The sequence below is a fragment of the Lemur catta genome, chromosome 10 (assembly GCF_020740605.2).
Source record: "Lemur catta isolate mLemCat1 chromosome 10, mLemCat1.pri, whole genome shotgun sequence".
In the NCBI taxonomy this organism is placed as follows: Eukaryota; Metazoa; Chordata; class Mammalia; order Primates; family Lemuridae; genus Lemur; species Lemur catta.
The window spans coordinates 60,283,876-60,311,319 of record NC_059137.1 but is presented as its reverse complement, the minus strand read 5'-3'; the positions used below and the strand labels follow the sequence as shown (position 1 = coordinate 60,311,319).

The 27,444-nt window shown below is 37.8% G+C and overlaps 1 protein-coding gene across 2 annotated transcripts in view; it reads right to left on the bottom strand.

The window, feature by feature from the left end:
* Positions 1-21,839, bottom strand: part of INSL6 (insulin like 6) — a 28,517-nt gene extending 6,678 nt beyond the window's left edge. The window contains exons 1-3 of one of the 2 annotated variants that reach the window (XM_045563892.1): positions 21,499-21,839; positions 12,220-13,464; positions 11,016-11,029 (exon numbers count right to left, since the gene is read on the bottom strand). In XM_045563892.1, the coding sequence (XP_045419848.1) occupies positions 13,106-13,464; positions 21,499-21,787 (648 nt within the window). In that variant the 5' untranslated portion in view covers positions 21,788-21,839 and the 3' untranslated portion in view covers positions 11,016-11,029; positions 12,220-13,105. Of the gene's footprint in view, positions 1-11,015; positions 11,030-12,219; positions 13,465-21,498 lie in introns of those variants that run through there. The other variant, XM_045563893.1, reaches the window with a different exon arrangement.
* Between the last annotated feature and the right edge of the window lie 5,605 nt (positions 21,840-27,444).

The window sequence follows — 27,444 nt, the reverse complement described above, 5'->3', positions numbered from 1 at the left end:
CCCATGTCTAGTTTGGTTACTATTTCCTTAGCAATGAAGCTGAGACTTCTGCTTTTGCCAAGATGGAGGAACCTGGACCAGACTTGCCCTTACCCTATGCACAACTAGAGAACCAGACAAAACATATGAAACACCTAAATTCAGACATTAGATAATACCTGAGACTGTGATCCCTAAGAGAAGGGAAACAAATGAAGCAAGTTGTATGACAGTTCCAACAATAGAAGCTATCTGACTGAAACACAAAGAGAAAAAGATGTACAAGAAATGAGAAACAAACAAACAGAACTTCATTAACCTGTGGGTTACTGTCAAGCAGTATAATATACACATTGGAGGGACAGAATAAAAAGGAGAGGGGAATTAAAAAATTCTTTGAAGAATTAATGACTGAAATTTTTCTAAATTCCAAACAATAAACCCAGAGATTAAAGAAGATCATGAACCCTAAGCAGAAATGAAAATAAAGCCAGATGAGGCACATCATAAACTGTTAACTTAGAATTATATAAAATGTCTTCCAAAATAAAAATATCCTCCAACGTAAAGACTTATTTTCTATAAAATATCATCCAAAATAAACACTTTTCAGAAAATCAAAAGCTGAGAGAATTCATCATTACCTTACTTTTACTACAAGTTCTTCAGACAGAAAAAAACGTTATACCACATGGAAGCTTGATTCTACAATAAAGGAATGAAGAGATCCAGAAATGGTGACTATGAGGGCAAATATAAAATATATTCTTTCCTCTTTTTGATTACCTTAAAAAATAATTGGAATGGGCAGGGCCATCTATCCCCCTCCTACCCAGTGCTGCTCTCCTCCTATGTCTACCTCTTCCCCCACCCCAGTGGCCATAGCCATTCTCTATATGAGCAGCCCCTTTATATAGCATCCTGTATGAGTTATGGCATCTCATTGAGGCAGACCATAGAGATAGTGATCTTCAAGATTATCACACAAAAGCTGCTGGAGCACAAGGCGATCAGGTGTCTTAAATAGCTAATGGAGCTAAAAGAATGTACTGAACAGTATAAAAAGTCTTGAAAATGTTCTAAGGGCTCTACAAAATGTTGGGCAGATTGGGAGTGAAGTACTTAAGAAATTAATTGAATAAAAATCCATTGTTAAAGCTACAAGTGGGCCAAGATACATTGTAGATTGTCACTGATAGCTAAAAAAAGTAAGCTTAAGCCAGTTACAAGAGTTGCTTTGGATATGATTATGTTGGTATTTGCCAAAATCCACTAGTTTATAGCATGTCCCTCACACTGGGAATATTTCTTACTCTGAGATTGAAGGGGTTATCATAACAGATCAGGGAATTAAGATATGTAATAGAACTACCTCTTACAAACCTAGAATTATTCCAACATATAGTGATAATACTGCTAAAAGGCCGTTTGTTATGTGGACAATCAGGTACAGGAAAAATACTGACGAGCTGATGGACTTAACCAGCTGGACTGCTTTCTTAAATGTTATATCTAGTTCTATTATAGACAACTATATTGGTGAAAGTACCCATTTTCTCAGGGAAATATTTATGCCAGGAATCACAGCTATGTATGCATCATTCTTACAGATAAAATAGATGCCTTTGGTGGACACTGGTTTTCTGAAAGTACTTCAGCTGATAGATTCAGAGAACTTTAATGGAGTTAATCAAATGGATGGATATGATACTCTGCATAAATCTAAAATGATCATGGCTACAAACAGCCAAGTACAGTAGATCCTGCTTTGCTGTCCCCAGGTAAATAGAAGAATATATACTGATTGAAGAATAATCAATCAATGATTGTTCTAAATGAACAACAAGATTAGATATATGGCAAATCCATGGAGATACCATTACAAAGCATGATGAAATCGATTACTGGAAGCAGCATGAAGCTTTCAGATAATTTTAATGGAGCAGACCTAAAAAATGTTTTCACTGAAGCAAGTATTTTTACAATTCATGCTGATGAGTTTATAGTGTAAAAAGACTTAATGAAAGCAGTCAGAAAGTGATTCTAGTCAGTTAGAGTCTAAACTGGACTATAAACTGCTATACTTTAGTATGAGATTTTTTAATGCTACATAATAGACATTGGCTTAATGTAAAAATTGGGTGAAAAAAATAACGTATGCAATGGTAATCTCATTTAAAGTGTATGAATAAAAAATTGTTTAACAAAATAAAAATGTTTTGCATAGTTTATAATATATGTAGCAATAAAAGGTATAACACAAATACCAGAAAAGATGGGAGTGGCTATTATAAAGGTCCTGAACTGCATGTGAAATGATATATTATTGTCTGAAGGTAATCTGAAATACAGATGTATATTGTAAACCCTAAAGCAACCACTAAAAACCAACATTAAGATAAACAGCTAAATAGCCACAAGAAGACATAAAATGCAATTTTAAAAAAATTCATCTACAGGACATTCTACCCGAAATCCACTGAATATACATTCTTCTCATCAGCTCACGGGACATTCTCTAAGATTGACCATATCCTAGGACATAAAGCATGTCTTAAAAAATTTAAGAAAATAGAAATCATACCATGCATCTTCTCAGATCACAGTGGAATAAAAGTAATAATGAACCCTAACAGGAACTCTCATTCCTACTCAAAGTCATGGAAGCTAAACAACCTTCTCCTGAATAACAATTTTGTAAAGGAAGAAATCAAGTCAGAAATCAAAACATTCTTTGAATTAAATGACAAAGGTGACACAACTTATCAAAATCGATGGGACGCAGCTAAAGCAGTCCTGAGAGGAAAATTCATTTCCATAAATGCCTATTTCAAAAAGACAGAAAACTTACAAATAGACAACTTAATGAATAGACTCAAAGAGCTGGAGAAAGAAGAACAGACTGACCCCAAACCCAGCAGAAGGCGAGAAATTATTAAGATCAAATCAGAATTAAATGAAAAGGACAACAAAAATACTATAAAGGAAATTAATAAAACAAAAAGTTGGTTCTTTGAAAAGATAAATAAAGTAGACACACCACTGGCTAGACTAACCAAGAGCAGAAAAGAAAAATCTCTAATAACTTCCATCAGGAACATGAAAGGAGAAATCATGACCGATGCCACAGAGATACATGACATCATCTATGAATTTTACAAAAATCTTTATGCACACAAATTGGAAAACGAGGAGGAAATGGACAAACTTTTAGAAACATACAGCCTTCCCAAGCTCAATCAGGAAGAAATAGAATTCTTGAATAGACCAGTATCAAGAACTGAAATTGAAACAGCAATAAAAAACCTTCCCAAAAAGAAAAGCCCTGGTCCAGATGGATTCACACCTGAATTTTACCACATATACAAAGATGAACTGGTGCCCATCCTACACAAACTATTCTTCAATATCGAAAAGGATGGAATTCTCCCCAACACATTTTACCAAGCCAATATAACATTGATACCAAAACCAGGAAAGGATGCAACAAAAAAAGAAAACTACAGACCAATTTCTCTCATGAACATAGATGCAAAAATTCTCAATAAAATCCTAGCAAATCGTATCCAAGTGCTTATTAAAAAAATAATTCATCACGACCAAGTAGGCTTCATCCCAGAGATGCAGGGGTGGTTCAACATACGAAAATCTATAAATGTAATTCACCACATAAATAGAAGCAAAAATAAAGACCATATGATCCTCTCAATAGATGCAGAAAAAGCATTTGACAAAATTCAACACCCTTTTATGATAAGAACACTTAACAAAATAGGCATAAATGGGATCTACCTAAAAATGATACAAGCCACATATGACAAACCCACAGCCAACATCATACTGAATGGGGAAAAATTGAAAGCATTCCCACTCAGAACTAGAACCAGACAAGGCTGCCCACTGTCCCCATTACTTTTCAACATAGTATTGGAAGTCCTTGCGAGAGCTATCAGACAAGAGAGCAGAATCAAAGGTGTCCAAATAGGGACAGAAGAGATCAAACTCTCACTCTTCGCTGATGACATGATGTTGTATCTGGAAAACCCCAAGGACTCAACCAAGAGACTCCTGAAATTAATTAATGAATTCAGTAAAGTCTCGGGTTACAAAATCAATACACACAAATCAGAGGCATTCATATATGCCAATACCATTCAATCGGAGAACCAAATTAAGGACTCAATACCTTTCAAAATAGCAACAAAGAAAATAAAATATCTAGGAATATATTTCACTAAAGAGGTAAAGGACCTCTATAAAGAGAACTATGAAACACTAAGGAAGGAAATTGCAGAACACGTAAATAGGTGGAAATCCATACCATACTCATGGATTGGAAGAATCAACATTGTTAAAATGTCTATACTACCCAAAGTAATCTATAGATTCAGTGCAATTCCTATTAAATTACCAACGTCATTTTTCACAGATTTAGAAAAAATAATTATACACTTTGTATGGAATCAGAGAAGACCCCGTATAGCAAAAGCAATTTTAAGCAACAAAAACAAAATGGAAGGTATTGATTTGCCAGACTTCAAACTATACTACAAAGCTGTGGTTCTTAAAACTGCCTGGTAGTGACACAAGGGCAGGGACACAGACCAGTGGAACAGAACAGAAAACCCAAATATAAAACCATCCTCATATAGCCATCTAATCTTTGACAAAATAGACAAAAACATACTCTGGGGACAAGAATCCCTATTCAATAAATGGTGCTGGGAAAACTGGATAGCCACATGTAGAAGACTGAAACAGGACCCACAGATTTCACCTCTCACAAAAATCAAATCACGGTGGATAACAGATTTAAACCTTAAATGGGAAACGATTAGAATTCTAGAAGAAAATGTAGGAAAGACTCTTACAGACATTGATCTAGGCAAAGAATTTATGAAGAAAACCCCTAAGGCAATCACAGCAACAACAAAAATAAATGAATGGGACCTGATTAAATTAAAAAGCTTCTGCACAGCCAAAGAAATAGTCACAAAAATAAACAGACAGCCTACAGAATGGGAAAAAATTTTCACATACTACACCAAGAATCTATTTAGAACTCAGGAAAATCAGCAAGAAAAAATCAATCCTATCAAAAAGTGGGCAAATGACATGAATAGAAATTTTTCAAAAGAAGATATAAGAATGGCTAAAAAAGTATGAAAAAATGCTCAACATCCCTAATAATCAGGGAAATGCAAATCAAAACCACAATGAGATACTACTTAACTCCGGTGAGAATGGCCTTTATCAAAAAATCCCAAAACAACACATGTTGGCATGGATGCGGAGAGACAGGAACACTCATATACTGCTGGTGGGAATGCAAACTAGTGCAACCCCTGTGGAAAGCATTATGGAGACACCTTAAACAGATTCAAGTAGACCTACCATTTGATCCAGCAATCCCATTATTGGACATATACCCAGAAGAACAAAAGTCATTCTATAACAAAGACACCTGTACCCGAATGTTTATAGCAGCACAATTCACAGTCACAAAGATGTGGAAACAACCCAAGTGCCCATCAATCCACGAATGGATTAGTAAACTGTGGTATATGTATACCATGGAGTACTACTCAGCTATAAGAAATAACGATGATACGACATCTCTTTGGTTCTCCTGGAGAGAGTTGGAACCCATTATATTAAGTGAAGTATCCAAAGAATGGAAAACCAAGCATCACATGTACTCACCAGAAAACTGGTTTCCCTGATCATCACCTAAATGCACATTGGGGAAGGATACCAATTGGATATCAGACTGAGACGGGGGCGGGGGGTGGGGGGAGGGGATGGATGTATGCCTACATGATGAGTGCGTTGCGCACCGTCTGGGGAATGGTAATGCTTGAAGGTGCTGACTCAGGGAGGTGGGGGGGAGGGGATGGAGGTATGACTACATGGTGAATGCCAGGCGCACTGTCTGGAGAATGGACACGCCTGAGGCTCTGACTCAGGGGGATGGGCGGGACACGGACAGTGTATATAACCTGAGCTTTTGTACCCCCATGAAGAGCTGAAATAAATTAAAAAAAAAAAATTCAACCCAATAGCATGCAACAAAAAAGAGAAAACATCAGGAAAAAAATATAGATTATAGATTTAAACCCAAACCATCACCAGTATACTTTTTATACTATAATTGATAATTACATCAATCAAAAATTAAACACTCCAAAGAAGCATATATTGTGAACGTGACAAAAGAGCAAGAACCAACACCATGCTGTTTATAAGAAACCAATTTTAAATATGAAGATGCAAATAGGTTCAAAATAAAAGTGAAAAAAATGATACATGATAGAAACACTAATCATAAGCTGGAATGGCTATATTAATATTTGGAATATTACTAGTAATAAAAAGAGACATTATAATGACCCAAGGATCTCAAAAGACATGCACCTAGCAACAGAATTGTGAAATACATGAAAAATGAATAAATGAATGAACGGAAAGTAAACAACCTCAAAGGACAAATAGATAAATCAATTATTATAGAAATTTCATCACCTTTCTCTCCCTAATTGACAGAAGAAGAAGACAGCAAGATCAGTAAAGATGTAGAACAATGAATAACACTATCAACCAACTTGACCTAATTGACATTTATAGAACATTCCATCAAGCAACAGCAGAGTACATGTTTGTTTCAAGTACACATGGACTAATCACATGGAGCATACACTGGATCATAAAATGGTTCTCAAGAAATGTTAAAAGATTAAAATAATATTCTCTATCAACAACATATTCAAATTAGAAATTACTAAAAGAAAGCTATCTGGTAAATACTGAAACATGGGCATGCTTTCAACTTTTCCCCATTCAGTATGATGTTGGCTGTGGGTTTGTTGTATATGGCTTTTATAATTTTGAGGTATGTTCCATCTATGCCTATTTTGTTAAGAGTTTTATCATAAAAGAATGCTGAATTTTGTTGAATGCTTTTTCTGCATCTATTGAGATGCTCATATGATCGTTGTTTTTGCTTCTGTTTATGTGGTGAATCAACATTTATGGATTTATGTAGGTTGAAACATCCTTGCATCCCTGGGATGAAGCCCACTTGATCGTGGTAGATTATTTTTATGATGTGCTGCTGAATTTGGTTGGCTAGAATTTTGTTGAGAATTTTTGCATCTATATTCATAAGACATACTGGTCTATAGTTTTCTTTTTTTGTTGTGTCCTTCCCTGGCTTTGGTATCAAGGTGATGCGGGCTTTGTAGAATGAGTTGGGGAGGATTCCTTCCTCTTCAATGTTATGAGATAATTTCTGCAATATGCCTACCAATTCTCCTTTGTAGGTCTGATAAAATTCAGCTGTGAAACCATCTGGTCTGGGAGTTTTATTTGTTGTAAGATTTTTAAATGGCTGCTTCAATTTCATTGCTTGTAATTAGTCCATTCAGGAGTTCTATTTTTTCCTGATTGAGACTTGGTAGGTTATATTTCCAGGAATTTGCCCATTTCCTCAATGTTTTTAACTTTATATGCATAGAGATTTTTATAGTATTCACAGATATTTTGTATTTCAGTGGCATCAGTTGTAGTATCTCCTTTTTCACTTCTGATTGAGCTTATTTGGGTCCTTTCTGATTTCTAGCAAGAGGATAATCTAGCAAGAGGTCTATCAATTTTGTTTACCTTTTCAAAGAACCAACTTTTTGTTTCATTAATCTTCTGTATTATTTTTTGTTTATTTAATTTAGTTCTGCTCTGACCTTCGTTATTTCTCTTCTTCTGCTGGGTTTGGGTTTGGTTTGCTCCTTCTTTTCTAGTTCCAAAAGACTTAGATCTAAGACATGAAACAATAAGACTTCTAGAAGAAAATGTTGGAAAAACTCTTACAGATATTGGACTAGGGAAAGAATTTACGAAGACCCCAAAGGCAATCACAGCAACAACAAAAATAAATAAAAAGGGATCTGATTCAATTAAAAAGCTTCTGCACAGCCAAGGAAACTATCATGAGAGCAATCAGACAACCTACAGAATGGGAGAAAATATTCACATGTTACACATCCAATACAGGGCTGATAACTACAATCTATATAGAACTCAGGGAAATCAGGAAGAAAAAATCAAACAACTCTATCAAAAAGTGGGAAAAGGACATGAACAGAAACTTTTCAAAAGAAGATAGACTAATGGCCAACAAACATATGAAAAAATGCTAATCAGGGAAATGTAAATCAACCACAATGAGATATCACTTATCCCCAGTGAGAATGGCCTTTATCAAAAAGTTCCAAAACAATAAATGTTGGCATGGATGCAGAGAGATAGGAACACTCCTACACTGCTGGTGGGACTGCAAACTAGTACAATCTCTGTGGAAAGCAATATAGAGATACCTCAAAGAGATACAAGTAGAACTACCATTTGATCCAGCAATCCCATCACTGGGCATCTACCCAAAAGAACAAAAGACATTCTATAAAAAAGACATCTGCACTAGAATGTTTATAGCAGCACAATTCACAATAGCAAAGATGTGGAAACAACCCAAGTGCCCATCAATACATGAATCGATTGATAAAATGTGGTACATGTATACCATGGAGTTCTACTGAGCTACAAAACACAATGGTGATATAGCACCTCTTGTATTATCCTGGATAGAGCTGGAACCCATTCTACTAAGTATCCCAAGAATGGAAAAGCAAGCACCACACATACTCACCATCAAATTGGTATTAACTGATCAACACTTAAGTGCATATATAGTAATAACATTCATTGCGTGACGGGCAGATGGGAGGGGGAAGGAGGGGATAAGTATATACACACTTAATGGGTACGTACAGTATGCACCATCTGGGGGATGGGCACTATTGAAGCTCTGACTCGGGTGGGGCAAGGGCAATATATGTAGCCTAAACATTTGTACCCCCATAATATGCTGAAATAAAAACAATTTTTTAAAAATCTATTTCAGTTAATAAACTTAAAGCTCCCAGTGGAAAAAAAAACAAGAAGCCAGGACACTTTTTAAAGAAGAATAAAAAAGTAGAAGGACAAACCATTAAGTTTTAATAATTAAGACAGTGCAACATTAGCACAAAGACAGTCAAACAGAGCAATGGAACAGAAGACAGTCCAGAAAATACCATGCACATATGAGCACTGAGTTCTGACACTACAGAATAGTGAAAACAGGACAATCGTATCTATAAATGATGTTGGAACATTTGGATATTTGTATGGAAAAGCCAAAAGTTGACCTTTACACCACAGCATATACAAAAATTAATTTCAGGTGGCTTGTATATCTAAAAGTGAAAGACAACTGCATTGTATAAAGCTGCTTTATATAAAAATATAGAATATAATCTCCATGGACTTGGGAGAAAAACAAAAATTCTTTAAAAAGAACACAAAAGTACTAACCATGAAAGAAAGGATCGATAAATTGGACTACACTAAAATTAGGAACTTCTCATCAGAAAAGAGCATGAGGAGGAAAAAAATACACACAAAGAAGTTATTTCTCATCCATATAAAGTGACAAAGACTCAATCTGAAATATATAAAGAGCCTTAAAAGTCAATAAAAAGACAATAGAAAAGTGGGTGAGAAAGATACTTCTCAGAGAGGATAATTCAGTGGCCAGTAAACATACAAAAATGATCAACTTTATTAGTAATCAAAGAAATAGAAACTAAAATCACAATGAAACACTACTACACATCTATCAGAGTAAAATTAACAAGATTGGCAATAGCAAGTGTTGGCAGAGTCATGTAGTTATTGTAACACTCATACATTGTTGGCAGGACTGTACTTTGGTACAATTACTTGGAAAACAGCTTGGTATTATCCACTAAACTTAAACTTACATATATTCTACGACTCAGAAATTCTAATCCCAAGTATATATCCAGTAGAAATATGCACATATGCATCAAAAGACATGTACAAGAATTTTCATGGTAACATTATTCATAATAGCCCCAAACTGGAAGCAATCCAAATTCCAACAGTAGAATAAAGAATTACATCAGGTATATTTGTGCAATGGTACATACACTATACAGCAATAATAAACTACATCTGCATGCAAAAAATAAAAATAAAAAATAAATAAAAAGCTTTTGCACAGCCAAGGAAATAATCAACAGAGCCAACAGGCAATCTACAGAATGGGAGAATAAACATCTGATAAAGCGCTAATAACCAGAATCCACAAAGAACTCAAGCAAATCAGCAAGAAAAAAATCCAACAACCCCATTAAAAAGTGGGCAAAAGACATGAACAGGAGCTTTTCAAAAGAAGATAGACTAATGACCAATAAACACATGAAAAAATGCTCAATGTCACTAATCTTCAGAGAAATGCAAAGCAAAACCACAATGAGATATCACCTAACCCCAGTGAGAATGGCTTTTATCAAAAAGTCCAAAACAATAGATGCTGGGGCAGATGTGGAAAGGAACACATACACTGCTGGTGGGACTGCAAACTAGTACAACCTCTATGGAAAATCATATGGAGATTCCTCAAAGAACTAAAAGCAGACCCACCATTTGATCCAGCAATCCCACTTCTGGGTATGTACCCAAAGGAAAAAACATCATTTTATCAAAAAGACACTTGCACTAGAATGTTTACTGCAGCACAATTCACAATTGCAAAGATGTGGAATCAACCCAAGTGCCCATCAATTCATGAGTGCATCAATAAAATGTGGTATATGTATACCATGGAGTACTACTCAGCCATAAAATATGAATTATACCTTTTGCAACAATCTGGATGGAACTGGAGACCATTCTCCTAAGTAAAATATCACAAGAATGGAAAAGCAAACAGCACACATACTATTAAATCAGAACTAACCGATCAGCACTAAAGTGCACAGATGGAAGTAAAACTCCATGGAAATCATGCAAGTGGGAGGGGGGAAAAAGGATGGGTGAAATCATACCTAAGGGGTGTTATATAAACTATCTGGGTGATGGGCACACTTATAAATTTGACTCAAGCAGTACAAAAGGAATCCATGGAAGCAAACATTTGTACCCCTGTAATGTTCTGAAATTAAAAAAAGAAAAAGAAAATAAATAAAAGGATGAAAAAAACCCATTTACAATAGCATTAAATATAAAATATTTAGGGCATACATCTAACAAGATATGTGTAACAACTGTACACTAAAAACTATAAAATATTACTTAAAGATGATCCACGAAAATTGAAAAATACACCATGTCCATGGATTCGAAGACTCAATTTTCTTCAAATTGATCTGCAGATTCTATGTATCCCTATGATAATCCCAGCAAAATTTTGTAAAATTAACTGGTTTTAAAATTTATATGGAAATACAAAGGACCAAGAATAGCCGATAGAATTTTGAAAAAGAAGATAAAGTTTGGAGAATTCACTGTCTGATTTCAAGACTTAATATAAAACTATAGTAATCAAGAAAGTGTGATACTGACATAAAGATAAATTGTATAGATTAATGGAACAGCATAGAGTATCAAAAATAAACCCACTCATATATATTGTGAATTGATTTTTGTAAGACATGCCAAGATGACTGGATGAAGAAATAGTCTTTACGATAAATTTGCTGGACCTACTGGTTAGGTATTTGGGAAAAAAAATAGACCCTGCCTCCTGTTTCACCATACACAAAAATGAACTCAAATGTATCACAGACCTAACATAAAAGCTAAAAGCTAAAGCTATAAAATTAGAAGACGACTTGGGAAAAATCTTGAACTTGAAAAAAGCAAAAATTTCTTAGATATAAAACACAATGAATTACAAATAGGAAAAAACTGACAAACTGAACTTAAAAAATGTCTGCTCTTCTAAGGACACTGTTTAAAAAATAACAAAGCAAGTCATGGAGTGGGAGAAAATATTGGTTATGCATATATCCAACAAAGGACTTGTATCCAGAATCTATAAAGACTACTTGTAATTTATTACTATAAAGAAACCAATTAAAAATAGGCAAAAAAGCAAAATATTTATACAGATATTTTATAGAAGAAAGTATATGAATGGTCAGTAAGCATATGAAAAGCAGCTCAACATTATCAGTCATCAGAGAAATATAAATTATAACCACAGTGAGATAGTATAACATTCACTAGCATGGCTAAGATTAAAAAGGCTGACAATACTTAGTGTTGGTGAGGATACACAGCAACTGGAGCTCACTTTGGAAAACAATTTGACAATTTCTTACAAATTAAATTTATACTTACCATACACCATATTGTTTACATTCTTATATATTTACCCAAGAGAAATAAAAACATATGTCCACACTAAAACTTGTCCATCAATGTTCATAGCAGCTTTATTCCTAATAGAATGGAACACTATGAAGAATTAAAAGGAACAAATTACTGATTCATGCAACAATATGGATGTATCTCAAAAACCTTATGTTAAGTGAAATAAGCCAGACACAACAGTATGTACTGTTTGATTCCATTTATATTGAATTCTATTACCACTGGCAATATTGAGAATTATGTGTTGATTCATATTGTATCAGTATTTTCAAAGCAAACACGGTATTTTGGAGAGATTTTACAACCTAAAAACAAACATTCGATGAACTCTCTTTTCAGTCCTCAGTAGAAATTGTGAAGAGAATCTGACCAGCTACTATAATAAAAGTCAAGGAATTAAAAGTGTACCTATTAATACAGTACAAAAGCTCCTACCAAGTGTGATAGGTTGGTTAGTTATTTTTAAGTTGGTGGAACAGATGTATTGGCATTCTGGAGTAAGTCTAATAGTCATGGGCATCAGCTGTATGTCATACAGATGGAATGCAGAACTTATATGCAGCTTAAGAGAGTTTCAACCATAATGACAAGAAATGAACAGATAATTCTTAGATGTTTATACGGATCATACCACCTCCAGTAACATCTTAAAAAATATGAAAAATAAGGAAAAAATTAGGATCACCAAAGAAAATTCTAAGATTCCTATTACCATCATAAGGTATTGTCCAATGCTTGCAAGTACATTCAGATAGTGGTCACAGCATATCACCTATAAGCATAACTACCAAAAAATAAAAAAGTAAAATAAATTTATTAAACTTTTATTAAATTAGTATAATTCCTATGATGGTTAGTATATCTCAGTTACAAGTGATGATCCTTTTTCCTTTAAGTTTTTATAGTCAATATATGGAAGACATGCAATGCTAAGTTCTTCTTTTGTACATCCTCTATGACAACACTTTTCTGAATATCCTCTGCGTTTTCTTTGGGGATGATTACCCCAAAACAAATTGTTCAAGGTTTTAATTTTGTTTGTACTTTTCTTCTGAAATTTTACACTCTCATGAATATATTGATTGATATCCTGTGAGGAGGAAAATTCTCTTGTTTTATCAGAGGGTGATTTCACCTTTTTATACTGATACCCGGGCAGTGAGTGCATTTCCCAACTGTTTATTGCTTCTTCCTGAGAGACAGAGGTAGACACTGTTGAGAGAAAAAAAATCCTCCTTAAGATCTTTCTTTAGATGAAAACTTAATATTGTAATACAAAACTAGCTAATCATTAAAAAACAAGTAATCACATTTTAAATAAAGGATAGAAAGTATGGTTATTAAAGTAATATATTTTTAAACTAAAACAGTTGTAATGTTTTACTATGAAAGGGCTTATGAACCTTTGTATATTTTTTGTACTAACATTTTTTATTAAGATATCATTCACATGTTATAAAATTCATCATTTTGAAATATACAATTCAGTGATTTTTAGTATATATACACAAGGTTGTGCAACTATCACCACTAATTCCAGAACATTACTATCACTCCAAAAAGAAACCCCATACCCGTTAGCAGTCACTTCCACTTCCCTCTCCTCCAGCCCCTGGCTTGTTTCTATGGATTCACCTATTCCATATATTTCCTGTAAATGAAAGCATGCAATATGTGGTGGCCTTTTGTTTCTGGTTTCTTTCACTTAGAATACTGTTTTCAGGGTTCATCCATGTTGTAGCATGTGTCAATACTTCTTTCATGTCTGAATGATTTTTCATTTTGTTTATCCCTTCATCAGTTGACAGACATTTGGGTGATTTCCACTTTTTGTCTATTATGAATAGCACTGCTATGAGTATTCATATACAAGTTTTTGTATGAAGATATGTTTTGAATTCTTTGGAGTATATACCTAGGAATGGAACTGCTAGATCATACGGTAATTTTATTTAACTTTTTGAGGAACTGCCAAACTTTTTCACAGTGGCTGCACCAATTTACAATCTCATCACTGATAGACAAGGATTCTAATATCCCCACATCCTCACCAACACTTGATATTAATATTGATTATAGCTATCTTAATGGATGTGAAGTGGTATCTCAAGTTCTTCCCCCCTCAAATTTTTAATGTCAGTGTCTCTGAGGGCTCAATCCTTGGTACTCTTTTCTATCTATACTTACACTCTTAGTGATCTTCTCCAGTCTTGTGGCTCAAAAAATAATTTACATAGCAATGCCTTCTAAATTTCTATCTTCAAACAAGATTTCTCTTCCAAATTCCAGATTCATATATCCTAATTCCTACTAAACATCTCCACTCCAGTTCAAACTCACGTTTAAAACTCCACCTGAACTTTTCAAACTCAACATGTCCAAAACTGAACTACTGATATTGTCTTCCAAACCTGCTCCACCTGAGGCCTTTCCTATTTCAGTTGATGGCAATCCCATCCTTCTAGGTGTTCCACACACAAAAACTTTAGAATCATTTTTAAAAAATGTTTTAGAGTCATTCTTGATTTCTGTTTCTTTCCTCATATCTCACCAAATCTACCCAAATATATCTAGAATATAAAAGTTTTCACTGCCTCACTACTATCATCCTTATCCAGCTGATATCATTTCTAACCTGCCCTAACAGGCCTCTCTGCTTCTACTCTTGCCTCCCTACCGTCTATTCTCAACACAGTAGCCAGACCAATCCATTTAAAAATGTCAATTATGTCACTCCTCTGATCAAAAATCTGTAATGACTCCGTGCATCATTCAAAGACAAAATCCTTAAAATTGTCTAAAAGACCTTATTTTATCCCATGTCTGCCTGTTACTTCTTTGCTTACCCTCTACTACTTTCTTCTCACTTTCTCTGATCTACACTTGGTCTCTTTGCTGTTCCCTGTATACACCAGGCTGAAGTGTCTTTGTTTTGCTGTTTTCTCTGCCTCAACACACTTTTCCCAGATATCCACTTGGCTAATTGCCTTACCGTCTCCTTTCTCAATCTCACCTTTTATCAATAAGGTCTACCCTGACCACACAATTTATTACTATACCCCACCTTCTAACCCCTTGCACTCTTGATTTCCCTTATCCTGTTTCATTTTTTATTTTTCTGTAGCTCTTATTACCTTCTAATTTTTACTTATTATGCTTATTACTTATGTAAGCTCCATGAGGCCTGGGATCTTTGCCTATTTTGTCCACTATATAACCCAAGGGACTAAAATAGTGCCTGATACTTTCTGGGTACCTAGTAAGTATTTGCTGAACTAATTAATAAAAGAAACAAATCATATGACTATGCAAAGGATGCCCCCCAAAAGACCTTAATAAAGTTCAGCCCTACTTGTACAATTAAAAAAACACCTCTTAGCAAGCTTCTTTATCTTGGTAAGGATTACATACCATAAACCTACAAACATTATACTAAAGGAGTGCCCTTTAAGATTGGAAACAAAACAAGAAATCCCACTATCACCATTATATAACATCACTAGAGGACCTGGCCAATGCTATATGGAATAAAAAAAAAAAAAAGGATGGTATAAGGTTTAGAAAGGAAGTGATAAAACTATCATTTGCAAATAATAGAAAAACCTACAGAATCAACAAACTCTTAGAACTATGAAGACAGTTCAGCATGGCTACTGGATAAAGATCAACTTATAAAAATCAACCGCATTTCTCTATCCAGTAGTCACTAGCTAGAAAATATAATTCACAAGAATTTACAATAGCTAAAAAAAAAAAAAAAAAGGTATTAAGCATTACCTTAACCAGCAAAACAGTAAGTTTCCACAAAGAAAAGTTTAAAACCCTAATAATAAAATATAAAGACATTCATGATTTTGATTAGGATGACTTTATGTTATAAAGGTATCAATTCCCTTTGAATTAGTCTGTATATTCCACGCATCCCAATTAAAATTCCAGATGGATTTTTTAAAAAGAAACCCAATAAGCATACTCTTAAATATACACGGAAGAATAAAGGTTGAAGATTAGCTTAGTCAATCTTAAGGAAAAAACACTGGAGACTTGCCCTCCCAGATAAATGACATCCTATAGAGTCATAGTATCAGAAATCTTATGGTAATGATACAAGGTCAAACAATTAGACCAATTAAATAGAATAGGAAGCTAAGACAACTTAATAAAGGTAACCCCACAAATCAATGGAAAAAAATAACTGAATAGTAGAAGGTGTTCAGAAAACTAGCTCCCTATGCAGAGAATAATAAAGACTTATTGAGAAAACTATGATAATATCCCTACCTAGACCAGAATAAAAAATGGGCCCCAGAAGAATTAAGGACCTAATGTGAATAGTAAACTGCAAAGTTAATGGGGAGACAGAAAAATACCTCTAATATAAAATCTCAAAAGTATGAACACTTATTGCCTAATTATATGAAAATTAAGGCTTTCTGTCAAGCAACACCAATAAACAGAAGGTAAAATGAGAGAACATACTTTCAACATAAAAAACCAACAATCGACTACCATTGTATCTAAATTTAAGTAACTCTTACAAATCCATTGGAAAATGACAATTCCAACAAAAAAATGGGCAAAATATATAAACAGGAAATTTTCAGAAAGAGAAAAGGCAAAAGGCTAACGTACATAAAGAGATGCTCAAACCCAGAGCAAATTAAAATAAAAATCTTATGTCATTTCATGCCTATCACACTGGCAGAAGTAAAAAACTGTGTAATGATAACTGATGGCATGGATATGAGGACATAGGACTGGTTGTACAACTATAAATTAATGGAGGCATTCTAGAGAGCAATCTGACACACCTCAAGCAAATTAAGCACACACATACGTCATGACACAGCAATTCCAGCCCAGATATATATCCCACAGAAATTTCCACACAGGTCTATAAGGGGACATATATGATGTTCACCGCAGTGTTATTTATAGTGCCAAGAAGTTCGAGGCTATATTAGGTGTTCATCACTGAATAAATAAGTAAAATGTGAGGAATGCACATGAGTACTATGTATGTATCAATATTAGAAGCAAGGAACTAAATGTTCACATGGCAAAAGATACATATCTTAATGCCATTTAGATATATTCAAAAAAATACATGCACAGGAAACAACGCATAATTTGCAAAAACTTATACAAACAAAAATACATAGTAAACACATTGGAATGGCTGCCTATGAGAGGAGGAGAATGGGAGTAGAGAAACGGAATAGGTGAAGACAATCATCTTCTAATACAGAGTATAATTTACTTAGGTTTATTATCTATCTTCACTATTCTGTAAGCTTCATGAGGGCAGAAGCCTTCACTATTTACTCCCATAGCCCAAGCACCAAGAAGAATGCCTCGCACATAATAGGTACTCAAATTTTGTTAAATGAATATATAAACAGCCCTTTGTAGACTGTGATAAATGAAACATGAAGAAATAAAAAACCAAGAATTTGTGAATAAAGACCAAGAATAGGGGAATATGGTCAATGTAACTGGAATAGGGGTTATGGATAATGAAAAGCTGATGTTAAAACTTTGACGACTTCACCTAGCTTTAAGAGCTAGGAAGTATCATACTGAGCCAGAATTTAGAAATATGTTGTTGGGCCTAAGAATACTGAGTCATAGAAATGCCCCCTGTATTTCTGGGGACAGGATTTGATTTCAGAAGTCAAATAACCCTTTGCCTTAAAGAAAAAAGTAATGTGTTAGTTCGAAAGCTGCCTTGTCTCAGGAGGGCGTCTCCTTGGTCAGTAAAGGCTGTACTTCAAAGAGACAGCTGTAAACTGGGCCTATGGTTCTCACCTGTTTTGAAAGACAAGGCAGGCCTCTTCCTAGAGCCATGGGTTGCCAGAACTGGCAAGGACCCCCAGAGATGAGAGCTGATCAGAGAGATATGCTAAAGCCCAAGCCGGGCCCAGAAGGAGCCATGCGGTTAAAGTAAGCAACACAAAGCACAGCTCATGTTGACTTCTGAAATCATCTCTGTCTCCAAGAACACAATCACCGGAGCCAAGATGTCTCTGTTTTTTGCTAAAGTAATAGCCTTATCAGAAAACTTAGAAGTTTGCCCCAAGAAGATTTTACAACTCATTGTTCCCCTAGTTAGAGTTAGTTAAAGGATCTGTAGTAGCCTTTTAGAAGACTATGACCCTAAAGCAAACTGCCTGTTAGTATGCGAATCCCGTTGCCCTGGGCAACGGGAGCCTGTACCTACCCTATATAATACCTGTGTGGATATTCAGTTTTGGAGATATTTCTAGCGGGAGGAAATATCCCCATCCGGATACCCTGCTTTTATCTATTTTCATAAACCTTTACTTTATAAACTATATCTTTGGCTCTGTGTATTATTATTATTATTTCTGTTTCCTACTATTTTTTCATCCTTTGCGATGACCCCTGCCTGAGAGACCCGATCGGAAGAAAAAACCCCTTTGCTGGGAGCCTAGCTAACTCCCTGCAAACTGGCGTGGTCAACTTAGAGACCTGATCCAAAGAAAGAGATAAAACACCCCTTTGCGGGGAGCGTAGCTAACTCCCCACAATATGTCAACTTCATTGTACCTCATTCTGGGATATGTCTTAAACATATATGGCCCACACCTTCAGGATCCACTAATAAGCACATAATTTCAGATTCAAGTTATGTATGAGTAGCTCTAAAAAAAAAAAGCATTTTTAAATATCAGTATACCAAACTATCTTTTATGGTGTCAGACTCAAATAGATCAGAATATTAAAATTGTGGATAATTGACTTGATCTAACACAGCAATGTGTCCTGCTAGTAAAAGCTAAATAAAAATTAATCCACTTTTCAGCCACTTTCATATATAAAAAAATGGCGAAATTATAGATGTTATATTGGACACACTCTTTGCAACTTCTAAATTATTGACTAGAAATTAACAGGACAAAATAAATGCCATCTTTCCTTATAGACTAATAATGTTTTAAATTTTAGGATGTCATATTGATAACCTAGACCCATTTTTCCTTCTTCCACATATTTCAAAACAATTGTGGCTTTATTGTCACATAATACTTCCACTTCAGCAAACTGTCCTTTACATAGTTCCCATAGTAACAGGTTTAATGGGTATGACAATTTTGAAATACTGTCACGTGTTTTTATTTCCTACAAGTCTTGTTTCATTGCAGCTCCCCTTTCATTGAATTAATGACATTTATTTCTCCAGAGGAATGCACGTAACATCTAAAGCAAAGGGGTCATTAATCAGCTCTGAGTTTTAAAGTTTAACTTTTTTATTAAGAAAACTGTCTTCAGAGAAGGATTAGTTTAAAAAAGGGATTTCCAAAGTCTCTTTAAATAACAACCTCAAGCTTGGAGGCCTGAAGATAAAAATTTGACTATAGTACAGTATAGGTAGTGAGAGTACAGTATTTGATGTGAGAGAAATGCCTGCCCAACATGAAGGAGAAAGGGAAGGCTCTCCTTGCACTTTTGAGAGAAAATAAGGAAGAGGAGAAAGAAAAAGAAAGAAGGTGAACTAGACTTTGTTACTCAAAAGTATGGACCACCAATTAGTAGCATCAGCATCACCTGAAAGCTTGTTAAAAACGTAGACTCTTGGCTTGGCACGGTGGCTCACACCTGTAATCCTAGCACTCTGTGGGGCTGAGGCAGAAGGATTGCTCGAGGTCAGGAGTTCCAGACCAGCCTCAGCAAGAGCAAGACCCCATCTCTACTAAAAATAGAAAAATTAGCCAGGCATGGTGGTGGTACGCGCTTATAATCCCAGCTACTCAGGAGGCTGAGGCAGGAGAATGCCTTGAACCCAGGAGTTTGAGGTTGCTGTGAGCTAGACTGACACCACAGCAGTCTAGCCCAGGTGACAGAGTGAGAGTCTGTCTCAAAAAAAAATGCAGAATCTCGGGCCCCACGCCAAGGTGACTGAATGAATCAGTCTGTGTATTAACAGGATTCCCAACTGATTCATATGCACATTAAAGTGTGAGATTCACTGAACTAAAAGCACAACTAGAAGACTTTGGGGAGAAAGACTTCCTCCACTGTAAGAAGGATAAGGTGAGTTTACATGTAGGTAGTTTTGATGGCAGAAAATGATCAAGGTTCAGTCTGATGGTTTCTGTCTTTAAATTGTTTTCATTTTCTTAACAACAATAATTTTGTAAGTTTTACCATTATTTGTTCAAAATGTTTTAATTTATTTCAGTCCTCTACATTAGGGTCTCTTGTTGGCATGATAGTCCATTACCTTAATTTCAGAAATCTTGACTTTCGCAAGATTTGTTCAAATCAACTGCATTACTTTAAAAGGCATTAACTTTCTTGATATGGATAGACAAACCGCATTTTCTTTTAAAATAGCAAACGACATTGGCATTGACCAAGAAGTAAGAAGATACCAGTGCGTCTGAAACAAGAATATTCTTCTTAAAGACAGCTGAAAAGCATTAAGTAGACATTCAATCTATATTAAGCATATACCATGTGCTGGGCCCTGTGCCTTTTATCTGCATTTCAGGTAAAAACATGCATGAGAGATGGTCCCCATAATATGCTATGGTATGCAGGGCTGGCTTTACACGAGTGAGACTTGTGCAGTTGCATAGGACTTGCATTTGGTTTTAAAGCTCCATTGTTGCAATCTTGACATTCTCAATAATGTTATCTTTTAACTTTAAGTGAAGTGCAAGTACATGAACTTTTAAGTGAAGCCTGACAGAAGAAAAAAGCTTTCTATTTTAGAAACTTTAATGGCCCTTTCCTGCTTTTTGAACAAGGGGTCCTGCATTTTTATTTTGCACTGGGTTGGGTAATTATGTAGCTGGTGCTGATGACAGTCAAATAGAACTATCTGTTGAATACTATGGGAGAAAGGAGAATAGAGCGACTGGCTACAATAAGGTCAATGATGATTTCACAGGAAAAAACGATACCTAAATTGGGCTCTGAAGAACAAAAATGACTTTGCCAGATGACAAGGGCACTGCAGAAAGGAGAAGTCAGGGAAGAAACAGCATTCTGACATAAATGTGTAGACTTAAATGTGTACATTTATTTCCTCTAAGTTAAAAAGAAAAAAAAAAAAAGCTTCCCAGAGGTCTTTACAAATATACTGGTCTTCACAAATTTTTATTTACCTGTGTACTAGGCACAAATTCCATTTCCTGGGGAAACTCACCTTCTAGCAGAGCAAATTCTAGGTTAAGACATGTACAGAGATGCACAAACACGCCTTTGGTTTAAACTTACCTGGATTTCTGCCTCTCCCCCAGCTCGGGACGCGGGTTTGCGGGCTTTCGAACTGGTCAGAGTCAAACGCTTCGACCTTCTCCGAGGGCTCAGAAATCTGCTGTGTGAGAGGGGTTTCCTCCTCCAACTGGAACTGGCTCCAGTCAGCATGGCCGCAGAGTTTTACTATTTCTCTCACCAAGTACCTGCCGCACAGCCTCCTGGCTATACTGATGTCGCTCAGCTCACCGGAGAACCGGACCATCAGCAGCCCGAGCCACGGCAGACACAAGCAGAGCAGCCGCGGCATCGCCAGGACGCCGTCGGGCCCGCCCGCCCGAGCAACGGCTGCGCGGCGACCCTGCTCCCCCTCTGCGCCTGCGCCCCACGGGAGCTGTGCGCGCGCAGCCCGCGGCGCTCTGAGCGCGGCCTCGTGAGAGCCCCGGGGCGAGGCGCTCAATGGCTGCCAGGTGCTGGACCCGGCTTTCCCGCCCTCCCTGGGCTCTCAGGCAGTCGAAGATAGCAGGCTCTGGCTTCTAAAATGAAAACCTCCCCTACCCACCTTTAATTCATTTTTCTTCCCTTCACTGGGAGAGTCATCAAATGAAGTGTGAGATCGTAGGACCCATGTGACAGTAATGTAGCCATAAAAGATGTTGCGCCCTCTACCTGAAATGCATTTCCTTCCCTCAGAGAAATCTCTCACCTCCTTCCTAGTGTATATATCGATAAGTCTGTTTACATTTGTGCCCTTGTTTGATAACCTTTGTCCTGGTATCCCCAGGCTACATACATGAAGGCAGGGCCTGTTTCTGCTCTTGCTCTCTCTCTCTCTCTCTTTTTTTTTTTTTTTTTTTTGAGACAAAGTCTCGCTCTGTTGCCCGGGCTAGAGTGCTGTGGTATCAGCCTAGCTCACAGCAACCTCAAACTCCTGGGCTCCAGCAATCCTCCTGCCTCAGCCTCCTGAGTAGCTGGAACTACAGGCCCCCACCACCATGCCCAGCTAATTTTTTCTATATTTAGTTGCCTGGCTAATTTCTGTCCATTTTTAGTAGAGACGGGTCTTGCTCTTGCTGAGGCTGGTCTCCAACTCCTGACCTCAAGCAATCCTCCCTCCTCGGCCTCCCGGAATGCTAGGATTACAGGCATGAGCCACCATGCCCAGCCTCTGTTCTTGCTTTCCATTTTACACCAGGACCTGGCACATAGTTAACCATCAAATATGTGTTGAAATGTGTATGTGTTGGAGTGTGTGTATGTGTTCTCAGGTTCACAGCTTCTTCAGAATAATCCTACTGGTCTATAGGAGGCATGGGCCTTAGCCTTAATAAAGAGGTAGGAGTACTTTCATGAGGTACCTGAGATGGAAATCTGGTTCTCTCCATTATAGAGAATTGTCTGTTGCCAAATGGTAACTAACTTGTTACTTGGGAGCATAGAGGATTTGTTTCTAGGAATAACAGCATGAAGTGCAAGTTTAGATGGAATAATTCTGCTCAGGAGGGGAGGGGCAGGGAAGTGAAGCACTTAGGTAGCTTTATCATTTAAATTTTTCATAATAAAATTTTATTTTGTTATAAAATGAGTTGTCTTGGAAGGGTGTACTACCAGCCACAAGGGGGCCTTCTGGGGCTGTCACAGAAGTAGTCAACTTAAGGATGCCAAACCACAGGTGCCAGCTTGTCAGTCATCTCACCATTTCCACTTACAATTTTATTTCTTTCTCCCTCTCTTTTCTGTCTTTTGACTTTATGTCTTTTTCTTCACTTTCCATCCCTGCAGCTTTGCCCTATTTCCAAGTGGCATCCATGAATGGCATCCATGAACTTTTTTAAACAGTTGGTGTAATATAGATTAGCACAATTTCATCACCTTCCTTGAAAAACAACTCATGTCCAAACTATAGTGGGCTATGTGTCCTAGTCATATCTTTATCAGGTAAACCCTATGAGAAAGGAAAATTTTCATGGTACTCAGAGGAAGATTAAGAAAAAAAAACCCACCTCTCAAGCAATATGTGTCAGAACTTGGCAAATTTGATTATGACTGCTATTCTCTTCGCACTTTCTATATCTTCATCCTGCTTTGTATTTCCCCATCCCACTCATTACAAACTGACATACTGTATATTTACTTCTCTCTATGTTTACTGTCTCTCCTCCTACTAGAATGTAAGTTCCATACAGGCAGGAGTTTTTATCTATTTTGTTTACTTTGATATCCTCTTTGCCTTGAACAGTGGCACATAGTAGGTTCTTAATAATTTAGTGTTAATAGTTATAATTAATAATATTAACAAATAAATGTTAATGTTAATAAATGTTAAGGTTTGTGCACCTTTGTTGGTGACACCATTTCTGCTAAGTCTAAAAAAGGGTAGGTGGTAAGGAAAAATATTCATGTAAAAGAGGATCAGAAAAATAAAATTTGCCTAGAACACAATGTAACCATTACCTCATTATAAGTAAACATCAGATAGAATCAGTAAGTGTCCTAACATCTGCACAGCATACTATACTTAGAGTAGGGCACCTTAAGTTACTGCAATATTAACAAGGATTGGCAGACTTCACTGTCTCCTCTGTGGACACTTCCTATGACCCACTAAATGCTTGCACCATGGCACATTTGATTCTCCCTAACCCTTCTAATTGCATTATGTGGTGGGTAGCAATAGGGACATTTCTTTTGTATTCATGGTTTTTCAATAGAAAATTCAGATATTTAAATCAGTGACTATATAAATCTACACATCTATATCTATACCTATGCCAAACATTAACATTGGTTTTCTGAGTACTTTCCATTTTTTCTTATTAAATTTATCTACATTTTCACAGTCTTCAAATGAGTATTTTCACTTATTCAGAAAAAGAGTGAAATTTAAACACAAATTGTAGTACAATCTCCTCTTCCTTAGTCTGAATTAGAAATTTTTTTTGACTCTGTAGTATTCTTCCCAAAAGAAAATGTGGGTGGGCAAGATGGCAGACGAGAAAAACTGCCAGCCAGAGTGTCTCTGCAAGAAAGACAGATTTTAGAAGAAAGTGAAAAAAAATAAACAGGCAGACAAACATAGATCAGACAAGGGTTGGAAGGAAGCTTGCCTGAAACTACAGGAGACTCCACATGAAGAAGCTGCGAGGAGAACTGGAAGGAGAAAGGCCCCCCAAGAGGCTTGGAGACCAGTGACAAGGGTAGGTGGAGCAGTTACATTTCCCCTCCTTTGCATTTTGGACTACAGGTGGACTCCTGAGCAGAGAGACCTGCCCACGCCAGCCCAGAGACAGCCGCCTCCAGTGAGCCATGACAAGGCACCAGGCTCCCAGCTCCCTTAGGACACCTCCTGGTCCCCAGACCCGAGCTTATCGGCAGGCGCCATGTTGCTTCATTCTCCCCTCCCCTTTCCCTACTGGCAGCTGACGAGAGAGACAATTTAGCCACCACCCGGAAGCATCTGCAGGGAACGGGACCTTTCCTTTTGGGGACCTACAGCGGACTGAGGGGTACTCAGATTGTGAGCTCCCTACCCACCAGCCCTCCCAGGTGCTGCTTGCCTGGTGACTCCAGGAGAGCAGGGCAAATCCCTTGACAGAGAGACATCAATCCAGCTTGGGCACCCCGTGGGTGACTTGAGACCAGCACTCCTCTCCCTGGCAGGGTCAGGGATTGATCTCCAGGGCTCAGGGGACAGGCCTGCGGACCAGATCCTGTACACCCAGGCCTCGACCGCATTGCCCTAGGGCAGAGAAGGGATATTTGTGAACGACCCTGCTGAGCGTGTGCGCCTTCAGGGGCAGATCAGCGTGCTTCAGGGGCAACCCTCCTCTCACAGGAAGGCCGTGCACCCAGCCCAGGCTGCAATCCAGGGCGAGAAACCTCCTGGCCTGCATGACAGCCAGGGTAGATCCACTGGCTTGAGGTCCTGCCTGCTGGCAGAGGCCTGGGAGAAACTGCGGAATAGGGGAGGGTGGAAAGGAGCAAGACCTGCTCTAGACTGTAGGTGTCAGACAGCCCCACCCCCCGCATGCAGACTTTTCTGCTGAGTGGGGCCATTCCAGCCCCTCCCTGCCAGCTTTGCCAGAGGCAAAGAACAGACCTTTGAGCCCTGCTAACAGCATTGGTGGAGCTTGCGGGCAGGCTCACCCAACCCAGCTCTGCCCAGACTCAGTCCCGGACCTGCCCCCACCTAGGTGCAGAATAAGGACACACCTGGAGGTCCCAGGGCTCCATCCACCACATGAGGCACTAGAGTGCCTCTCCAGAGGAACAAGAGCTGGTTACAGGACCCAAAAATGACACTGCAGCCTGCCCCTCCCAGCAAGCACCACCTACTGACAGGGAGGTCATTCTGCGCACCCTTTTACTGCATCTACTGACTCATCATATAGGGTGTGGTCGAATTTCACCCATAAATGCCACCTACTGGCTCAGAGACTAAACAGGGTGTGTCATTATCCAAATGAAAATCTAAAGGTAAGAAGCAACAGCTGATCCAGATGGGAAGGAATCAGTGAAAGAACTCTGGAAGTATGAAGAATCAAACGGAAAGCACACCCCCAAAGAGGAACACTAGCTCTCTAGCAATAGACATTAACCAAATTCAGAACACTGAAATGACAGAAGAAGAATTTCAAACATGGATCATAAGAAAACTGAATGATATACAAGAAAAAATGAATCCAGGACTCGGAAGAAAAATTCACTAAAGAAATTGAAATATGAAAGAAAAATCAAACTGAACTCCTGGAAATGAAGAATTTATTCAGGGAACTACAAAACACAGTGGAAAGCCTCAAGAGTAGGGTAGATCAAACAGAAGAAAGAATCTCAGAGATTGAAGATAACACCTTCAGAGGTAGAGATCCTAGGGATGGTGGCCACCTGGTGTTGTGACCCACAGCCATTCCACTGCAGAGGCTCTGCTGCCTGCCATTCTCTAGTAACTGTACTTTTGTGGTGTGTTTTGGAATGGACAGTAAGAAAATGAAGAAAAACAAACCAAACCTTGCCACAGGCACATGTGATGGGCAAAGGCCCCCTGATGCCCCAGGTGTGGCCATGTGACCCCCACAAGCAGCCTGCAAATGGGGCTGCCTGACAGTCTCTGCTCTGCAGAGGAGGAAACACAATTGTTTAGGTTCCTCTGAGGATATGACACTAACAATGGGCTCCCTCTTCCTTCTGTACATCTCCATGGCTTACCAGTTACTCAGTAGTGTTTGCTGTTAAATCACTGGCCTGGACGATGTGTACGTACTGAAAGACGTGTTGGAAGGCTTCTGTCTCTGGTTACTTCTGTGACTGCTTCCCCTACCTTTGGTCGGTCCTGACATGGGCAGTGATGCCTCCTTGGGGAGATGAAAAGCTAACTGGGAAACTCACAGCTGGGTCCTTGATTACTCTGGCCATGCATAATGATGACAATAACCACTGCTCCTGGTTAGTCATGGGACACACAGTGCCCCCCGAGTATGTCAGCTTTGTGCGGAGGGGGAAATTACTCAGAGGTGAAAAGTGAAAACAGGGGCTTGCCTTCTTCAAGTTTTAACAAGCACCAGAGCAGAGACACCCAAGGGAGCAAAAGCCTCCTGGGCTGATTTGAAATTAACAGACCCACCTATCTTCAGGGGATCTAGATGTCAAGCAACAAAATGGCTAAATTGAAATTATTGCCAAGGAGAGTTTGCCTCCAAGATCCACGTTACACTGTTTCAAATGGGATCTCATCCGGCTACATTTGCTTCTTTCCTCATCTAACTGCATGTTAATTCACAGAAGACTCATTACAGGTTCCAGGTGGTCCCCAGGGTGAGAGGGGAGTGAGTGAGAGAAGCAGGGACTTGTCCCTGCTGCTTTCCCCCTAAAAGACTGCAGATGTCCCCAGGGAAGAAGGGCCAATGGGCAGACAGCTCTGTGGATGCTCCCTGACTGCCCTGCTCAGACCTTCTAGGTTGGCACACTGAG